This window comes from Nesoenas mayeri (genome assembly GCF_963082525.1).
Source record: "Nesoenas mayeri genome assembly, chromosome: 1".
Classification (NCBI taxonomy): domain Eukaryota; kingdom Metazoa; phylum Chordata; class Aves; order Columbiformes; family Columbidae; genus Nesoenas; species Nesoenas mayeri.
In genome coordinates, this window is record NC_137541.1 from 196,771,642 (window position 1) to 196,790,327 (window position 18,686).

The 18,686-nt window shown below is 37.7% G+C and overlaps 1 protein-coding gene across 1 annotated transcript in view; it reads left to right on the plus strand.

Annotated features, from left to right (window-relative positions):
• GUCY1A2 (guanylate cyclase 1 soluble subunit alpha 2) overlaps positions 1-17,629 on the plus strand; it is a gene marked incomplete at both ends in the record, with an annotated part of 148,032 nt that extends 130,403 nt beyond the window's left edge. Inside the window, 2 exons of the mRNA XM_080350626.1 lie at positions 6,054-6,208; positions 17,422-17,629. Coding sequence (XP_080206752.1) covers positions 6,054-6,208; positions 17,422-17,629 — 363 coding nt within the window. The remainder of the gene's footprint in view (positions 1-6,053; positions 6,209-17,421) is intronic.
• Between the last annotated feature and the right edge of the window lie 1,057 nt (positions 17,630-18,686).

Sequence of the window (18,686 nt, forward strand, 5' to 3'; positions counted from 1 at the left end):
TACACTACGGATCAAACAGAACTTTCTGATGATTCTTTTTCTTTTTTGGGTGTTAGTGGAGAGGAGGCTGGGAAAAATCCTCCACTGCTATGTGGGCTTGCTTGAATGATTAGCTCATTTTTAAGTGCCTGAACACACAGATTCACATAGTACTTAAATTCCTGATGTGGAAATTACTATTGAAAGAAAACAATAAAAAATGTTTTTGATTAAATGCTATATCAGCAATGAAATGCAACATTTTATTGGTGAGGGACAAGCAGCTTATGAAGAAGCACATTAATGTCTTTTCTTTGGACTCTTAGGGAAAGGATACAAGACTTATTCTTCTGTTCAGCAACTCTAGGAATTCTTATTTACATGGCTATTCTGCTCCTGCCTAGTGAATAATTTCAGGTTAGATGTTTTCTTACAGATGCCCCATATCCTCTTCAAACTTAGACCCTGGGCAATGCCATAATGAATTCATGTGATACCTAAGGACAGAATTTGGCCCAAAAAACCTTGCCCCAATATAAAGTTTCCTTTGGTGCTAGAACTAATGAGCCCCCCAAACTGGTCTGAGTCTTTGATTTTAATTTTTACTTCATCTAATTCTACTTCTTACTGCTGATGAAGATGCATAGGGGCATAGTTTTTCAATATAGGATATGAAATATAGAATAATGGAATAAATTAAGTTGCAAGGAACCTTGGGAGGTCATCTGATTCAATCACTATTCAAAGCAGGGCTAACTTAGATCATAGTGGAAGAACTTAAGTGGAAAGAGAAAAAGAATTTCATCCTTCAAGTCTGGGGCTTCTTTATGTACAAAGGCTTCATAGCTGCGTGTTCCACAATCAGTAGAGACGACTGTATGCCAAGACCATACTTCAGGGATGTACAAAGATACTGTGCATCACATTGGTTATAATGTAATTTAATTTTTACACAAACTGCATAATTGCTTTACTGAATATCTATTTAAAATGGATTTATTGATCCCAAGGAATTCAGTCTTTGTTAGTTTGTTACTGTATTTTTCATTATCCTTGTATAATTTTATGTGCATTTTGCTTGAAGCAGATTGAATAATACTAAGTCTATGAGTAAGAAATCTGGGAAATTCTCATTAGAAAAAAGCTAAGTATTCATTTTTCCAAATGTTGTTCAAATATGGGGAAAATATATCCTGTAGTTTAGTTCTATAGAACACCTTGTGAAATTCAAAATGATCTAAATTTTTCCTCTGAGCAGGTCTGTTCCTTGGCAACAATTTTGTAGTGAGCTGTACTGTCATATGTCCCTTTCCAGAAAGACACTGTGATATTTATAAATCTATCTAAGAATACAGATAGCCCACACACTAAAGCATATGTCAGGGCATAGCTATCAGTCCTGTCAACTTGCGGTTCTTTGAAGGAAAAGAAAGACACATTGACTCGCCATAGTGTGGCCCCGATTTTAGACCTCTGAGCTCTGTAGAGTCCATTTTGCTTTAATACATTTTACAAACAAATATCCCTGTGGAAAGCATGGGTTGAGATTCAGAGATAGCACTGTCGTAGTAGCTGCCACAGAATATTAGAGCAGATAAATGTCTCAAAGAATTTGGCACATTCTATTTGAAAAGATCTGGCAGTGTGCCACAAATTAATAGCTAAGACACTGAGAGGTGACTTTCTCCTTTCTGAAGGGAACTGCAAAGACAGAAAGGAGAAGGTCCTTACTGAAACAGAATATCAGTCAGTATGTTAGGGCAGAAAATGCTTTATTTGTCTGAGAAATGGTAATGTACAGATATCCACGTACATTATTGAAACTGATATTGAAAGTCCCGATACAGCAGAACACATCCTATTGTATTTAAATGCTTTTCTGGCTTGAGACATCCATGTACCTGGGAATATTTCCTTACATCTACTGCCTCGTATCAGCCCTGAGCTCTGCTACCAGTTCGGCATGAAGTCTTGAGCAGCAGCCAGTCAGTCACATTATTAAGGCATGAAATGCTCCAGGCTGGCTGAATGTGAGATTATTTCTGCTCGTGGTTGCTTTCCAAACTGTGTCACCTACTTCCCAGCCTGCCCTCACTTCTTCAGCTGAGGGTCTGTGTGAGGCAGGCAGTGCTGTGAAAATGAATTTTGAGTCCTTCTGGATACTGTTAACCTGTGAGGCAATCTGAGACTTCTCTTTCTAGCATAGGAATAAATTTTTCAGAGTGTTTATTAAGGTCCTTCTCTGTGTGAGTGTGGTCAAAAGAATGTATACAGCTACCACTCCCATTAAATATTATCACAGTTCATATTTGAGGAGGAGCTGTGAACAACAAACACCTTTCCTCTACAGAAAGGATTTCTTTTGCCTCCAGAAATCCCTGAACTAAAAATTACTGGTTGGAGAGGGAGAATTTTGGAAATGAGCATGTGTTTTTGCCCTGTGCTTATCTGAAGACAGGTTACATGTACATTTGGTTTGAATTGGAAAGTCTGCTTGCTGGTTATAACATCAACTACTCTTTGCTGGCAGACAAAGAGGAAGGTATCCACAGACTTTTCTTTCTCGTGCTCTGCCTTTCAATACTGTCCACAGCCTTTTCTTTTCAACTCAGAAGTCATTCTTCATTGTCATGTCCTTATGCAATTTTTCATGCTGTCACCTGTAAGGAAGGATGTCTCTGATGTCTCCTTCCTCTTCTGAATTAAGCACAGATTATGCTTTTAAAAATAAATTTACAAGCCCTTAACCAAGATTGCAGATACTTTTGCACCGTACCATGTACATGAGAAGCTTGAAGAAAAATAAACATTTTTCCTTTCAGGAATCATTACAATTTGAACCACTATCATGTGGTCTAATTAAAACAGGAAATATTTTTAAGTCTTGTAATGCAGTGTTCCAGTTTTGATTGAAGGGAAATATGGAGTTTATTGTGTTCTCTTGGTTGTCAACCTGGAAACGTACATTGGTCAAAATCTTAGATTTGACAAGGTTTTATAAAATGTTCTTGGGAGACAAGTACTACTTCTAAAACTGTAGAATGGTGTCTTTCCACTTCCATTTTAATGTTAGAGATTTTTTTCCTCCAAAATTATTCGGGGAAATTAGGAGAGGGAAAGAAGAATGCATTTTTCAACAGGTTTTCAAAAGAGAAAAAGCTCAAGTGCTTTCAACATAAAGAAAATTACTGGATTTGCTTATTGTGAGTGTACTGATTAACGGAAAAAGCTATTAAGGAATAAATTAGCAGTGATGAATTTTACTTCAGGCATGCCACTGCATTCATTTACTTTTCATAAAATATTTATGCCTTTTCACCATAAAGCGAGTGTAGATGGGTTCTGAGTTTTCAATGTTGCATTTACTTTTATCTCACTTGAAATAGGTTTTATTTTGATGAAAGAGTGCAGTTTTCAGTATGGTGCCTAAGAAGGCATTGGAGCTATTGGAAGTGATGGAAACTGCACAGCAGGTAAAAAACAAACCAAAACCCAGCACTTTTGCTTATGAAAAGAAAAATCATGCTTTGACAATGAGGAAGTGTAAACAGGTAACACACAACACGTTTAAGATTCAATATGTCAGAAAAACACATCCACAGAATGTTCAGTCTGGAAATCCAGAGTATTTTTATGGTGATCATCCCTATTCCTGTTTGTTCTTGACTTTTCTCTCTCATTCCCTTCTGGACTATCTGTCCTCATTGATAACCACTTCTGGCATGTTTTCTCATCAGACAATGGCCGCAGCTCCAGTGCTCCATATCTTTTCTTATGAACCTTCTTTATCTATCACTATTAAACTAAACCACTATCCTTCCTGTCACTCAGGTATCAGTATTTTCTGCTCCCTGTGCCTTATCCTGTAGGCAATATCCTAATACTACTGCATTTTCTTTAAAATTTTTTGAAGCTTCTTTTCCTTTCCACATAGATATGTCATTCCTCTTGTCCTCTATCCATCAATACAGGCTGCTTTTCTTTAGCACCCCTGACACTCATATCAGCTTATCTCCACCTCACCCTTACCACAGCTGCTGCAAAGATCAAATTAATTAATCTTTCTTCTCCCTGTCATTTTCTGCTCTAAATCTTTCCATTGCAGCAAGTTCAATTCCTTCCTCTTTATCTAAAAGGCCTCTTACAGGTCTCTTGTTCTTTTTCACACCTGGTCATATTTCATTCCCCATTGTGCCTTCTAATATTCTGCTCTAGAAATGTTTTTTTGCCTTTGTCCACCCCTTCCCTGTTCCTTAACTGTGGGAGTCCAGCATTTTCTGATTGTTTTTTTTTTTTCCCCACAATTGTATTCTCTTTGTGATAGTTTCAAAAAGGGCTGTCTTTCCATTTCTATGCATCATGCCTCTGAACATTCAGTCTTAGTTATATGCTGCCCTTTTATCATTACTTGAATAATTAAGGACAGATAAAGGAACAGTCAGCACAGATGGAGAGCATACGTTTTACTAAAAATGCTCAGTTTAAGTATAAGATAGTTAACATACATATAATTACAGATATATTTAAAGGACATAAATGAATAGAAAAATAATACATCCTGATGTTGCCACCCAATTTGCATTTCATATGTTATTAATAATGTTTAGTGGTAATTGTTCTAAAGCACTGATACGGACTGCAGATACAATGTAGCTTGGGAACTGTAACTACATATGTATAAATGTTATTATTGTTCCAAGTCAAGTTCTGTAGGCAGATTTGCTGCAAAGTTAATGTGAGATGTTGTTGTGCCCCAGTAAGTGTCTTGTTGCAATAATTTGATCACACTTCTTTTTCCTTTGATTAAAAAAAACCCAAACAAAACAACACCAAAAAAACCACAAAACAAAACAACAAAAAACCCCCCAAAAAACAAAACAAAAACCAACCAGACAAACACACCTTAAAGTGATGACACAACACTTTTCAACACAATGAGGAAAAAGCCAGAATAACTTATCTGCAGGTAAAATAAAATATTGAAAACACATTTTTATGAAAAGCATATTTCACTAGAAAGTAATATGTGACCAATATGATGGTTATTCTTGATATAAGGAATACGTCATGGCAATAGTGTCAGTGTTGCGGGCTTTTTCTTGTCGAGAACTATATAATGAATCATAACTAGACCTCTGTTGCAAGCCATTCTTGGTGTAATTTCTCTGTGTGGTTTAATGAGAAAACCTTCATTAAATTTCTTGCATCTAGTGAAAACTGGTTTTTGACACTCTCGTCAGTACCTCTATGTAGTTTAACATGTGTTTGTGAAAACATCTACCTTTTTTATTGTAGGAGTATGTTCTTTTAACAAAACATATTATGTACTCAGCCAAACCAAGGGTTTTAAAAATCTCTTTAGATATGCACTATAGCAAATAAAAGAGCTGTTTCTTTTCTTCTTCTATTTAATCCCTTCTGCAAGTCAAGCTGTTCACAGAAGACCTATTATAATCTATATCCTCCTGAGTGAAATTTTAAATATCCATTTAGTTTTGCTTCAATCTGGCCTTCATATGTGACTGAATGTACCTTAGATGTCACAGCAAGCGGTTTATTTGTCATACTTAAATAAATATGGAAAGTAGTAGTGAACAAATAGGTAACATTAGCTCTGTTCTTAAAATTGTTTACAAAATAACTAATCCTTCTTCCATCTCACAAAAACAAGACATAGTAAATAAGTTTTTTATTATTTATTGAAAGTTGACAGCATTCACACAACTTGCTGTTGTGTGAAAGAGACTTTCTGCTCATCATTTGCTGAGGGCAGGTGCTCACCTCACTAATATGCAGAAGGGCTCTTTGCTCACTTATGGAATCATAGTTTCCAGCAAACATGCACAGAAGAAAATAGTTTTAGCAAAGAAGTAACCATATTTTTGTTGTTCTTTTTTTCAACTATATCTGATTTAAGCTAGAGGAATGGGAGAGCTGGTTTTCTTCCACTTCACTCTTCTTTGGTTTTTATTTCTTTGAAAGAGTTGCATTGACTGGCTTGTAAATAAGTGCTGATGAAATTACTGTGGGCAGCACAAGAGAGGCGGACTGACATGGATTTTGTGTTTTTCCAGATGAGGATAGGCATTCACTCAGGATCAGTGCTGGCCGGCGTCGTTGGTGTAAGAATGCCACGTTATTGTCTCTTTGGGAACAATGTCACCCTTGCAAGCAAGTTCGAGTCGGGAAGTCACCCACGCCGCATCAATGTCAGTCCAACCACGTACCAGTAAGTCCTCTTAGCCTTTTCATGCAGTTTTTAATTCAGCCTGTTTTGCATTTGATCTTGTAACATGCTCTGTCCTCGACATGTGAACTCCAACAGAAAATCGGCAGGGCACCAGTACAACTGGAAAGAGGTGTTGCATGAGGCTGTCAGTCTTTTGTTTGCCATCAGAATGTGCAAAGAAGTCAGGCTGTGGAGGTAAAGCAGCAGAACAGGAGGGCCAGCCATTCCTGCCTAAAATATTGTGCAACAGCAGAAGAGGGAGTTGTCTCCCATAGCACCATAATTTTATACACTACTACGGCTTTAGACTTGGGTTCCTCCCACTAGACACAGTTCATGGAGAGAAGCACATTCCCACTGTCTCAGAAGAAAGTCTTTAATTTTGCTAGCAAGGACAAGCTTTCAAAGAGCTTTTATGCTTTCTTAAAGACAAAATTTCTTACATAGCACTGTAAAGAGACACTTAATAGAAGCAATTTATTAATGTAAGATGAAAGATTGAAAATGGCAGTGCATTTTCCTTAGCTCTTTAAAGAAATTATGCTAATAGAGAAGGCTTGATTAAATCTGGTTAGGAGGAAGAACTCCTAAATAAAAAAAAATGTTTCTTATTGTTCAGATTTGACAGGTTGACTATTAGAATTTGTGCTGTTTGGATTACTGCTGAAGTACTCTTTTCTTTTGGCAGGAGATCTCAATCTTGTTTTCTGACATTCTGTATCTGCAGTACTTTTCTGAAGTACAGTTTTGCTCATGTTTTGGGACTTTCTCTGTGGTAAATCTGTACACAATTGCTAAAGCAATACAGCTTTTCTTTCTTTTTCTTCTTATGCAGACCTGTGAATCTCAATATTTTTTACCCATACCTGTCTATGTAAATTAAAGTTTTAAATGGAATTTCTTCATCCAAGAAATGAGGCATATGATACACTAGAATATAAATCAGTCATAAATTAAAGATTAAAAGTAATTAAAACTAGTGAATAAAATAGCATTTATCTGAAGAGCCCATTCACTCAAGATCAGATTTAATGACTGGAGCGAGTGTAGCTAATTGAACAGGAGATAGCAAAACTGAGTAGACTTTTGATTTTAAAGTGCACAGAAGGAGGTTCATACAGTTGTGTAGTAACATGCAAGAGAAACACAGACTCAGCCTGCTATCAGGTATAGAAAATCTGTTCATTTAATTAAAAATAAACTCAGTAAATACAAAGGAAATTGCTGTTTGGAACTTGATGCCACTTGAAAAGAAATTGTCCTTGGGACCTTCCAGTTGCAATGTTCTAATGGCTTTGGTTCCTGATACTCCACTATGGCAACCATCTAAGACATTGTCTGAAAAGCGAACTCAAGATTGTTCACCAATTGTGTTCCAGATTTCAAAACTTATGCAGTAGCAGGGCCTTTGGTGTTAATTTTACACAAACAGAGGTGATTCTGGCAAAAGGCAACCAAAGTCCTGTAACAGGGACCTGGAATTTTCTTGTACAGCAACAGTTCTTATAAAGGCACGTTCTCAAACATGAGATGGTCTTCGAGGTATTCTGAAAATGCAGTCTGTATATTTTTTCAGAAGAAACATCTTAGTTGTTTCACAAATGTGATTTACAGGTGTGATTCCCCTTATGGCTATGGCGTTGCTCAAGTTAGTGTCCCTGAGAGCAGAAATTGGGAGATAGACAGTTTCATAATATTTTAAGAAAAATACAGCTAGGAATACAAGTTGTAAGTATCTGCTGGGCCAATGATGCACAAAACTCTTTATTTGGCATGCAGAAGCTGGAGTCACTTTCAGTGTGCCAGTGCCAGTTCTGTTGGTTTTGGTTATGAGAGTTATATGGCACCTTTTCTGAGACAATAGATTCGAGGTCACTGTTGAGCAACCTGATCTAGTTGAAGATGTCCCTCCTCATTGCAGGGTTGTTGCACTAGATGAGCTTTAAAGGTCCCTTCCAAGCCAAACCATTCTATGATTGTATGATTCTATGTTATGTTTTCATCACATTGTTGGTATAACTCTGTTCTAAAAGCCAGTTTGAGGGCTTATATATGGAGTTTGCTAGACATCCGTGTTTTTATGCTGCCCTTTATCTGTCTCCAGGTACATTGTAGCACAAATACGGCTTTTTTTTTGGTCCATGTCTCACCTGTACCTGGTTTGGTCAGACTGTACTGTAGCAAGTCAGATGTGGGTAACCTGGGTTTGGAGACCATTCTTTCTGAGACCTAGCTAGCATAATGCAAGTCAGATTCTCTCAACTTCTCTATCTTCCAAGTTGTATCAAAAAGTGGGCTACAATTTTTTCACTTCCCTTTAATCCTAGAAACCCAGTAGGAATAGGACCATTTGTTTCAGGTCAAACTTTCACCTTCTGTGATCGTAATGTCTGGGCTTGTCTTCCAGGAGGTTACAAATTTGGACTGTTGCTTTCAAAAAGGGAAGATAGTAGAAAAGTGTCTGACAGTGCAGTAATGCTATAATGTAAAATTGCAAACCAAAACAAAATGCAGAATTACTGTTACTTGTTATCAGCATTATGGTGCTACGTAAAACATCTGCTGCTATTTGCTGAACAAATTCAGTGCTCGATTTAGAGAATTTCAAGTACCAGCAACAGCCTAGGCACATGTTTACAGGTAAAGGAAATAGAAATGGCAAGAAAAATATATGTTTGAATGAGAAGCAGCTATCATTGAAGATGAATGGCTAAAAGTAATGATGAAAAGGCTAGAATCATGTTTATTTTACATGATTCAGATATTATATGAGAAAATGAAAGGGAAGTGCATGAGGCCACATAGAAAGACTATTTCTAGCCATACCTTCTGACATGATTGAAAGCATGAGAATGACAGGGAAGATGTCAAGAAATGGCACTGCTGACACAGGGGCCAGGGGAGACTGCAATTACAAAACACTCAATAGGGCAGAATTATTCAGAGCTTCTGAAGGTGATCTGTGAGGTTTGAGCATATTTTACTTGTACTATCCAAATAAACAAATAGTGATCTGATGGTTTTGTGTATAACTTTTCTTAAATATAATTTGCATGAGTATATAATGTGCTGTGTACAAATAAAGTGATTAATCACAAACTGAAGTGTCTTTATAGTTGACGTTACATTCCATCAAATGCTTCTATTGGATCATACTGTGCTGCTGCGTACTCAGTTCATATTTTTTATTATCTAAGAAGCAAAAATATATTCCAAAATAGATAATTCTATATTCAGTATGAAAATAACAGGATTTTCAATTAATTAAGTCTGTGGGTATTTATCATTACATGTTTGTGTCTACCATGCCCCCGATGAGAATTCTGATACACGCTTTGTGCTTACAAAGCATACAGATACTGGAAACATGTCTCATACTTATCAGCTTTCATTTTACAGTACAGATTATTCATTAGGAAGTGTCATCAGCATTCAAATTGTAGTCACACTTCAGAATACCTGTTATTGGTTTCAGACACTTCCCTGCGAGCCAGTTATCTTCCTAGGTAAGAATCAGAGTATAAAACTGTAAATCTACGATGTGGTGGTGCCTGGCACCAGTGGTGAGCCTGGGCAGCCTTGCTCCCCTCACACCTGCCCGGGCAGAGCTCTGAGGGGTCAAACTGCACTTTCTGCGAAGGTGGCCTGTGAATCTGCTGGGGATAAGAGATCACTTCTGTTCAAAATACCTGCTTCTCTTGACTCAGGCAGGTCTTTTGATTGAAGGATTACAGAGCTTCATTTCATTTGCTTTGAATCACTGAGCATTGCAAAATGAAAGAACTGGAACAGCACTGGTAAAGCTTCCAGTGAAAACATGTGGAAACTGGAGAGGGAGGAGAGGATCCCAGACTGGTCCATGTTTAGACACATGGCCAGGAAGGAATAGGAGAATATCAACACATTCTCTGTTCCTTTAGTAAACTAGAAAAGCCAGCTCAAGGTTTTTTAAATTCATCTGCATTATCCTGAATTGAATAAAATTATCTTATTTTTCATACTGAGGAAGGAAGCACAGTGAGATTTATGAGGCTAAATATTGAGATTAAATATTATTATTATTATGAGATTAAATATTATTAATTCTTTGTTTCAGCCTTGAATAATGATATTTATCAGATATTAGTATAATACGCCCACATTAATCCTGTTTCCCTAATAGTATTACTACATAATGCCTTGGGATTTCAAAGCAGTTATCAAAAGCAGGTAAACATAATTGTTGCTATTTGTCAAGCGCTGTATTTAAAAATGAATGACCTTTTTTCTCTTTTTTCCATCTCTGGTCTTTTCAAGCACCTATTTCCCTTATGGAGACAGTGCTTCTAGCATCAACTGTTGGGTACAGATACTTTTCTTTATCACATAATGGGCAATACATCTGGCACCTGAGCTTAGGCAAAGATGAACAGCCTGTATCCCACATCCTCATCTGCTTTAGGAGAGCAACCAGGTGTACCTCCTTATTGAGCTGGGTGAGGTCACTGCTGGCTCACCTGCCTCAGTTGCCTCTCAGCCTTTAGAACTGACTAAAACCAGCAGAATTTGAATAGAGTTTTAATAATTATTTCACAGAATATTTTATTGAAGAAGTTTTACTTTTAGTTAATTAAGAAGGACGTTTGTACATCTCTATCAGGATTTTAAACTAAAACTATGCATTTCTATAAACTCCTTATAAATTTTTATTTTCATCAAATTATTTTTCCTACAGGTTATATCTATGTATCATCTATATCTAATCTATATCTATATTTTTCTGCCTCATGTGGCGAAAAAATTGGATTTGCTCTCCTTTTTCAGATTATTTTAAATTTTCTTTCTGACCATCCTTTAAATAAATATTTCTTTTTATGTTGGTCGGTTCACTGTGTATGCTTTCAAGGGACATAATAGTGGACAGAAAGGGAACACAGATTATACGTGGATACAAAAAAGTATTGTTAGTCTAATGAAAGCATAAAAGTCTATTCAAAATGCACTGGTTTATTCTTGATTTTCTGTTCCCGGTATCATCTACCTCCATGAGGCTGCACCCCCATAATTACTGCGATTATGGTCCTGGGGCCTTTGCTGTTTGCCCACTACATTTTTGTTCAAGGACCAGAGGTAGTTCACTCTACACAGGATAACTCTGTGTTAGATCACCACCAATTGATTAACTGTATATGTTGCGCCTCAGTTCCACACAGCTAAACCAAAGGCAATAGTGATCTAACTGCTAGACAACTGCTAAAACTACAAAAAACCTAGACAAATCCAGACAAGTCCTGGGGCCAGCACTGGTAGATCAATGCAAAGCCCGGGGCCTTTTGCTAGTGATGGCGCAATCCTGTTCACTAAGCCTAATTCTCTAATGTCCCAAACAGAGAGCAGAAACTCGTCTGCTTAGGTGGATGAGGAATAAAAGTATTAAAGTCAGTGATAGACACTCTCCACTGCATGTGATATACAGTATACTGCCTTAAAAAATCATGACTGGTCCTTTCAAAATCTTTTTACAGTTGAACTGTATGAAGGAAAACCACCAATACCTGAACTTCCATAATTAAAAAAATAATGAAATACAATGTGAAATTAATTAGATCCAGATGTAGTCAAATTTTTTCAGTCTTCTGGTCTTACTTGCATGTATAGAAACTGAGGGAGAAATTCAAAGCTACTAAAATTTAGGATGAAGTGCACTGATTTTTGACATTACAATTACAAATGCATGTTTTCACACAGTGTATTTTATGATCAGCCCACCAATATTTCTAAGAATGGCAGTAATAATTTAACATCTGAATTCATGGGGAAACAAATGAGCTGGCATATGTTATCAAACCACATACCCAGCTGGTGAAGTGACCAACACTTGTTGCTGCAGAGCAAGGGCTCAGCAATCCAGCAGGAGACAGTCTTGTGGTAACTCGTTTGGGAAGCCATTAATTAAATTTTCCTAATTGTACCAATTAATAGGTGGATGTGAACTAGGTTAGCTACTATTTTTACAGTTCTTTAAATGTTAGAGGAAAAATAACCTTTTCTTTTGTTGATAGGTATCCCTGTGAAAGGTAACATTTGTGGGAGGTTGAGCTGGCCACTTTGCTTTTCTTGGTGCCTACTAGTATATCAAGGAATGCAGTGTATATTCTCGTTTATTGTAGTGCATTCTATTTGTTTTAGAAATATTGTTCAAATATTGGTCTATACAAAGCAGTTTTCCTAATAGAAGTTTACACTGGAGTTCAGTTCTGAGTGGGTGCTTTTTCAACTCTGCTTCAGCAAATTGCCAAATCCTATCATAACATGACTTTTATTTAGGGTATGTGGAAATTCATTATACAGAGGTCAAAATGTATGTATATGCAAAATCAAAGCTGAATAAATATTTCACTGTTGTTAATACCTTACTTGAATATTACAATCCTGTTCCATAGTTTATTGAGGCAGCAAAGACTATGATTAGTTTCATATCTAATTAGATACGAATGTGTGTTTGAACGATACTATATAATGCACATTTTATATACATATAGATGAGTTTATGGCATTTATCGCAGAAACTGTGATGTGAAGTATATCCACTGTGCATTTGATGGAGGGCCTGAGGAAGACAGAGCGGAGCAAACCATGCAGGCAGGTGAAGGTGCTGTGCTGGGTTCTGGGGAGGCTGATGTCCTGCACTGCTCCTGTCATCAGGGGACAGCGAGGGACGAGCTTGACCAGCAAGAGGAGGAGCTGGGCTGAGGACGGGCTGCATCACCACTGGATCACTCGCTTTCTCCCTGCTGTCTAGTGACTCTGGAAATATTTGCCCAGACTGCATGGCCCGAAGGTGGCTTTTAAGAGAAGCCTGGTGTAAAGGGAGAGACAAAAGACAGACCCCTGAGCACCACAAACCGTGCAGTGTGCTGGGCTCCTGCAGCCAAACAAACCTAAAGGCATTTGCTATATTAGCAAAGTTTGCTGGGATGTGGCAACCTGTGCTCGCCATGGCCAGCAAGCTCTAGTCACAGCAGTGGGGAGGAGGTTTCAAAGGTTTGCAGACACTGTCTGGGCAATGTGTCCTCTCAGGCCCTCATGGTGGAACTCACAGTATTAGAGCATGCTGAAGTCCCTCAGCACTGCCATTTCTCAAAGCAGCTAAAGCTGAGTTAGCACATGTGGTAATTATTTATTCCTGTAGCTGTGGAAATGCAGCTCTCAAGGAAGATTCTATTTCCGAAGGAGCTGCTCTTTCATATTTCCAAAGGAGCTGCTAAGTGGCTGCTCCTCTCACCATGTTATTCCTCCCTTTGGACAGATTGCTCAGTTTGTGACCTTATATTATTTGGACAGGAATGGAGCAGGTTAGCCCACTTTTCACAAAACAATAATAAAATATTTGTAGCCATCCTTCCTGCTGAGCCTAAGGTCAGGCAGACGTACTTTTTTTGTATAATTAATCTTCACAGTATTAATTCACAGTATTAATTAATCTTCACAGCAGCCAGTGCTAAGTACAAAGGTCTGACATCTCTGGGAGATGGACAGATAAAGAGATGAGGGGCACGGAGAGAATAAGAATCCTTGTGGAAAGCATGCCCTCAGCATAGAGGGCCTTGGAAAAATAATTCTGTAGTAACAAATCTTTGTTAGCTTATTTTCTGAATATAGGAACTCAGTGATGATGATGTGACTGTATCTTGCCAAAATAGTTTGAAGTATAATTACCCTATCATTTCATCTATGCAAAAAAAGAGCTACAGCTTTTAAAAACTAAAACTTCTTCAAGGTTCCCACTAAGTATGATCCCAATTTGCATTCACACACAGACCTCCTGACCTTGAAATACTTCTTGTTTCCACTAGGAAATAAGCATGTTTTCTGTTTCCATGCTGACAACTTTTTTTTTTTTTTTTTTTTTTTTATAATGAAGGCAATTAAAATGAAAAAAAATAAATGGGATGAATCTTGGGCACCATCTCTTTTTGTCTGGAAGCAACAGCTTTTCCACCAGTGAAGGGAAAGAGCAAGAATTTAAACAATTCTGGAAGATTTCAGGTTAGGAAGGGATGCTGTCAATGTTCATCAGTGTTTAAGAAATTCTTCCTCCCCTGAAACATCAAGAAAGAAAATAAGCTGAGGGCAAGCCTTGTTCCGGAAAATTAATAGGAATGCTCGAGCAGCCTGACCTTCACAGTTTAAGCAAAAGGTGTATCCAGCCACTTGAGTGGAACCCAGAATTCTGAACCTGTGAAAAACCTACTATAAAAATATCTTTTGCAATCGTGCTCTTAAGGGAAATACACAGAGTGGTGTGGGAAATACAGCTGAGATAAATGCTGCGAAATATTTTCAGACTAGTTGTTATATGCATATTCCTGAACTGCAGAGGTTGTGTAACTTCATCTTAAGCTCTATGACTATGGAATAGTCTGGGAACATTTTGTGTAGAGTCTAAGCTGCCATGTAATTTCCTGAATGTGAAGGATACATTGTGCTCTCAGGATAGATTGTGCCCTCAGACTTTCAGAACAGGCAATCTGACTTGGTCACAACAAAATGCTCTGAGAATGGCCCAGACAAACAACCAGAACTGGTGCCACCACCCAGGAAACCTTCCAGACCTTCACCTTCAGCCGGAGAGGAAATGCAAAACTGATTGTGTGGCTTGGCCTTGCCCTCACTGACGATCTGCACTATTTGTTTTTCTTAGCAGAAGAATCTTTTCGGGTTCTTTGTACCCATGAAAAGTAAGACTAAACCTTAGAAATGGCTGTAGATGTGGGGCACAGCCATCAACTGCTGCTGTTTTCTTTTTTACATCACAAATGGCCTAAATATAGGAGGGAGGATTCCTGAAGAAAAATGTCCTCACTGATAGGCACTGAGTATTAGCAGGTAATTTATTTCTTTAGTGTATACACAAAGCTATAAGAAATCAGAAGCAATTTCTGAACCACAATCCCATTCTCAGCCCGGGAAACCAAGTGTCAGGACCAATATATTTAAGAAAGCGGAAGAACCTGTTCTTTAGGAGAATGCTAACAAGAGGCCATTTATGTCCTGATTGAAGTCTTTCTAATGGTATTATTACATGAGCCAGCAAATAGTTTTTTTCTTAAAAGTGCAAACTAAAGTGGCTAAGGTAGGATGTGATCACAAGTAGCTCCCATTAGCATTTGGTAAAGATGGTTTCCTGCCATGTTTGCTTGGGAGCTGAAATGTTATCCCAATAGAGGCTAGCTCGACAATTTCTGAGGGTGAGAGGCTGATTGAAACAATGCACCTAATACAGGGATATGGAGTCTATCATAAGCACCACAGTGGATGAATTAGTTAGTCATCCATCACTCCTGCACCTTTGATACTCTCAGACCATTTCTTTGCAACCAAGTTACAATTCACAAAACAGGTGAAAATAAGGCCTTTAATTAATATCTTGCACTTTTGTATTGTGAAGAAAATAGTGTGAAATAGCAACTAAATTCAGTGCCAGCCCTGAATGGAATCAAAAAGATACATATATTTTACAGTTTCAGACTTGTACAATTACAACTAGATAATGTTAGGCTCTGAGAAGGAAATAATTGATTTTTAACAAGGCCAGATGCTCCATAGTGAATAGTCATTTTGGGGAAGAACGACTGCAACAAAAGCTACATATTTAGCTCTGAAAGTTCTAATAGTTCAACTGTTGCTTGCGGAAATCTAGTTTGGGAAGCAACAAAGAGTTATTTCAGTGTATTAAGACTGTAGTTTTAAAATGCAAAATATTTACCGCAAGCATTGCAGAGGTGAAAAGAAAGAAGCTTCTCTCTAGAGGCCTCTGCAAACTCTCATGCCATTTAGAAAAGATGACAGTATTTTGATCATAAAATTGACAGTCTGGAAAATACATTATGACATTCAAACCGCATGCTAAGCAAAGACCACCACAGAAGTTCAAAGGCAAAAACATTGTTGGATTTATAACCAACTGATTATTTAAAAGCTTGGAAGAAAATGCCTTTATATTTCAGTGAGCTCACACAGATTGTCTCAGCCAAAACCCATGAAAAATACTCACTAAAGGAAGTACCATTATATGTGCTAAGAATCCTGGAAAATTCTTCTGGCAACAAGATTCATTCATTCATTCATTTCCCAGAAATCAGCTTTAGAGACATTAAATAAACAAGCTATTACAAAATCTGCTGAAGCTAATAAAGTTCTTCCCACTGATGTTTTTGGGCTTCAAGTAAGACTGATTGAGAGAAAGAATAAATATCTTGGGAGGGGAAAAGATAAAGACTGCTTTCAGATATCCAACTGTGCTCAGAATTTACCATTAGCTCAGAACTGATCTTTTCAGTGCTATGTAGGGCTGAGTAACCCTAATGCAATTTACTGGGGAAAAAAAGGGAAATGTGAGGAGTTATTTTACAAGTTTGACTAGTTTCAGGGAAGATACTTGATAAAGATATCCTAAACTTTCAGATGTAGCCAGACAGAGATTTCTCCACTATGGAGGAAGACGGCAAATGGCAACAGGCCGTATAGCTGGGTCTGTGCTGTTGTACCATCTGGGTGGGCATGATGATGGCTTCATGGCTCCCATGAACCTCCATCTTCTTTTGACCCTAACCAGGTGGCCCAGATTAAACCCACAGGTACTTGTGATGAATAATGTCAGACTTGATTCTGGTTTTTCTTGAAGCTGGATTTGCAGTATTTGAACCTAATTTATGAAATACAGTACTACTGAGTATGAGAAGAGCACAAAGTGACCACCCTGCTTCTACCTGTGAGAACTCCCAAGCACTGTCACCATCATAACTACTTTCCAGCAGGAGATCTGGTGGCAGCTGTCACTCTGAAATGTTCATTTCTGCACAACTGACCAGACTGGAGTGTTTTAAGTGAGCCGAGTGATATGTAGTGGATAATGACCATTATGAATTTGATTCCCTTTCTGGTACGTGATTTTCTGAATATTGACACTGGTTTTCAGATAATGTGTTTATTTAGGCCGTTGTTTCAGCTGATCTCTGTCAACAGAGTTCCTTGAAGCTGGTGATACTAAATTGATATCTATCAGCTAAGGATCCTCACTTGAAATTTTTTTAGATGTTACATAATGTTTCTAACTCATTTTTTTATTTGGGACCACATTGGATATATCTCTTGCAAAGAGGTATTTCTGGACCGTGTTGTACAGTTTTTTATATGCCTCTGGTGTTTGTTTTGTTTTGTTTTGTTTCCAGGCTTTTGAAAAAGGAAGAAAACTTTATTTTTATCCCTCGTTCCCGTGAAGAGCTTCCAGAAAACTTTCCAAAGGAAATTCCTGGGATTTGTTACTTCCTCGAGGTCAGAAGTGGTCAGAAGCCGCCAAAATCCTCCGTCACATCTGCCAGAGTGAGAAAGGTTTCTTACAACATTGGCACCATGTTCCTCCGGGAGACCAGCCTATGAGGCCTGCTGCAGATTAAAGACTTGTCAAAAAAGCACAAACCCAGAACTGGGTCATGGCAGGGGAGTTGGAGGTTCTTTCTATTTCACTGCCTTGTTCTGAACAAGCAGTAAAAGCTCCATGTAATGTCAGGCAATAATCTTTTCAAAAGGTGGGTGACTGCTGTCAGTGAACAAAGTGAAGGTAGGGAAAACAAAAATTAAACAATGTACTTCCACTTCCAGAGGAATTTATTTCAAAAACTTCAGTCTGGCCCCTCTATGACAAACAAAACCAAACAGAAACCCCAGCTTTCAAATTAGAGGTTGGTTTTGTTTTGTGCAGAAAGGATGATGGTTCTCTGTAGATTTGCACCAGCTAAGCAGAATTGAGAGTCAGTTCTGATTATGCATTCCTACATTTAATGTGTTCTTCAGTAAGGCAATGATGTTTTTTAACTTTATGAACAAACATTTCATACATATATTGTAGACCTGTTGTAACCTTCGTGGCAGGAGGAACTGTAATTCAATACAAATATTGTAGGAATTTTACCTATTTTTATACATACTTCACTTTCTGGATAATTACATTCCACATACAGTAAGCTGAGTGAGCTTAGCTTTTCAGAAGAAGCTACTCTATATTTCATACATTATACCTATCAATCTTTATTGTTATACAAGTGGCAAGAAGTCATTTTTTGACTTTTTTGGCACTATAAATATTGATATTTTACAGTAAAAAACACTTTGGTAAATCTCTTTACCTGATGTTTCTGCTAAGGCTTTAGATAAGCATTGTCTTGCTTATATAAAATAATGTTCAGTATTTGTCTTACAGTGCTGTATGTCCAGTCCTTCCAGGACAATGCAAATGAAGTGTAGAAGATCAGTGTACTGACAAACAAAAAAAATTCTGTTCTGTGGGCCCTATTTCCCACTAAATTATCAGCCAAACTGATTTTGGGGAGAAGTCTTGGACTTTTAAAAATAATTTGGTCTTGGAAAAACTTATTCTGAGGAATTCCAGCAGACACTGGAAGATCTCTGGATACTGGTTTTCCACATTTTTTTTAAC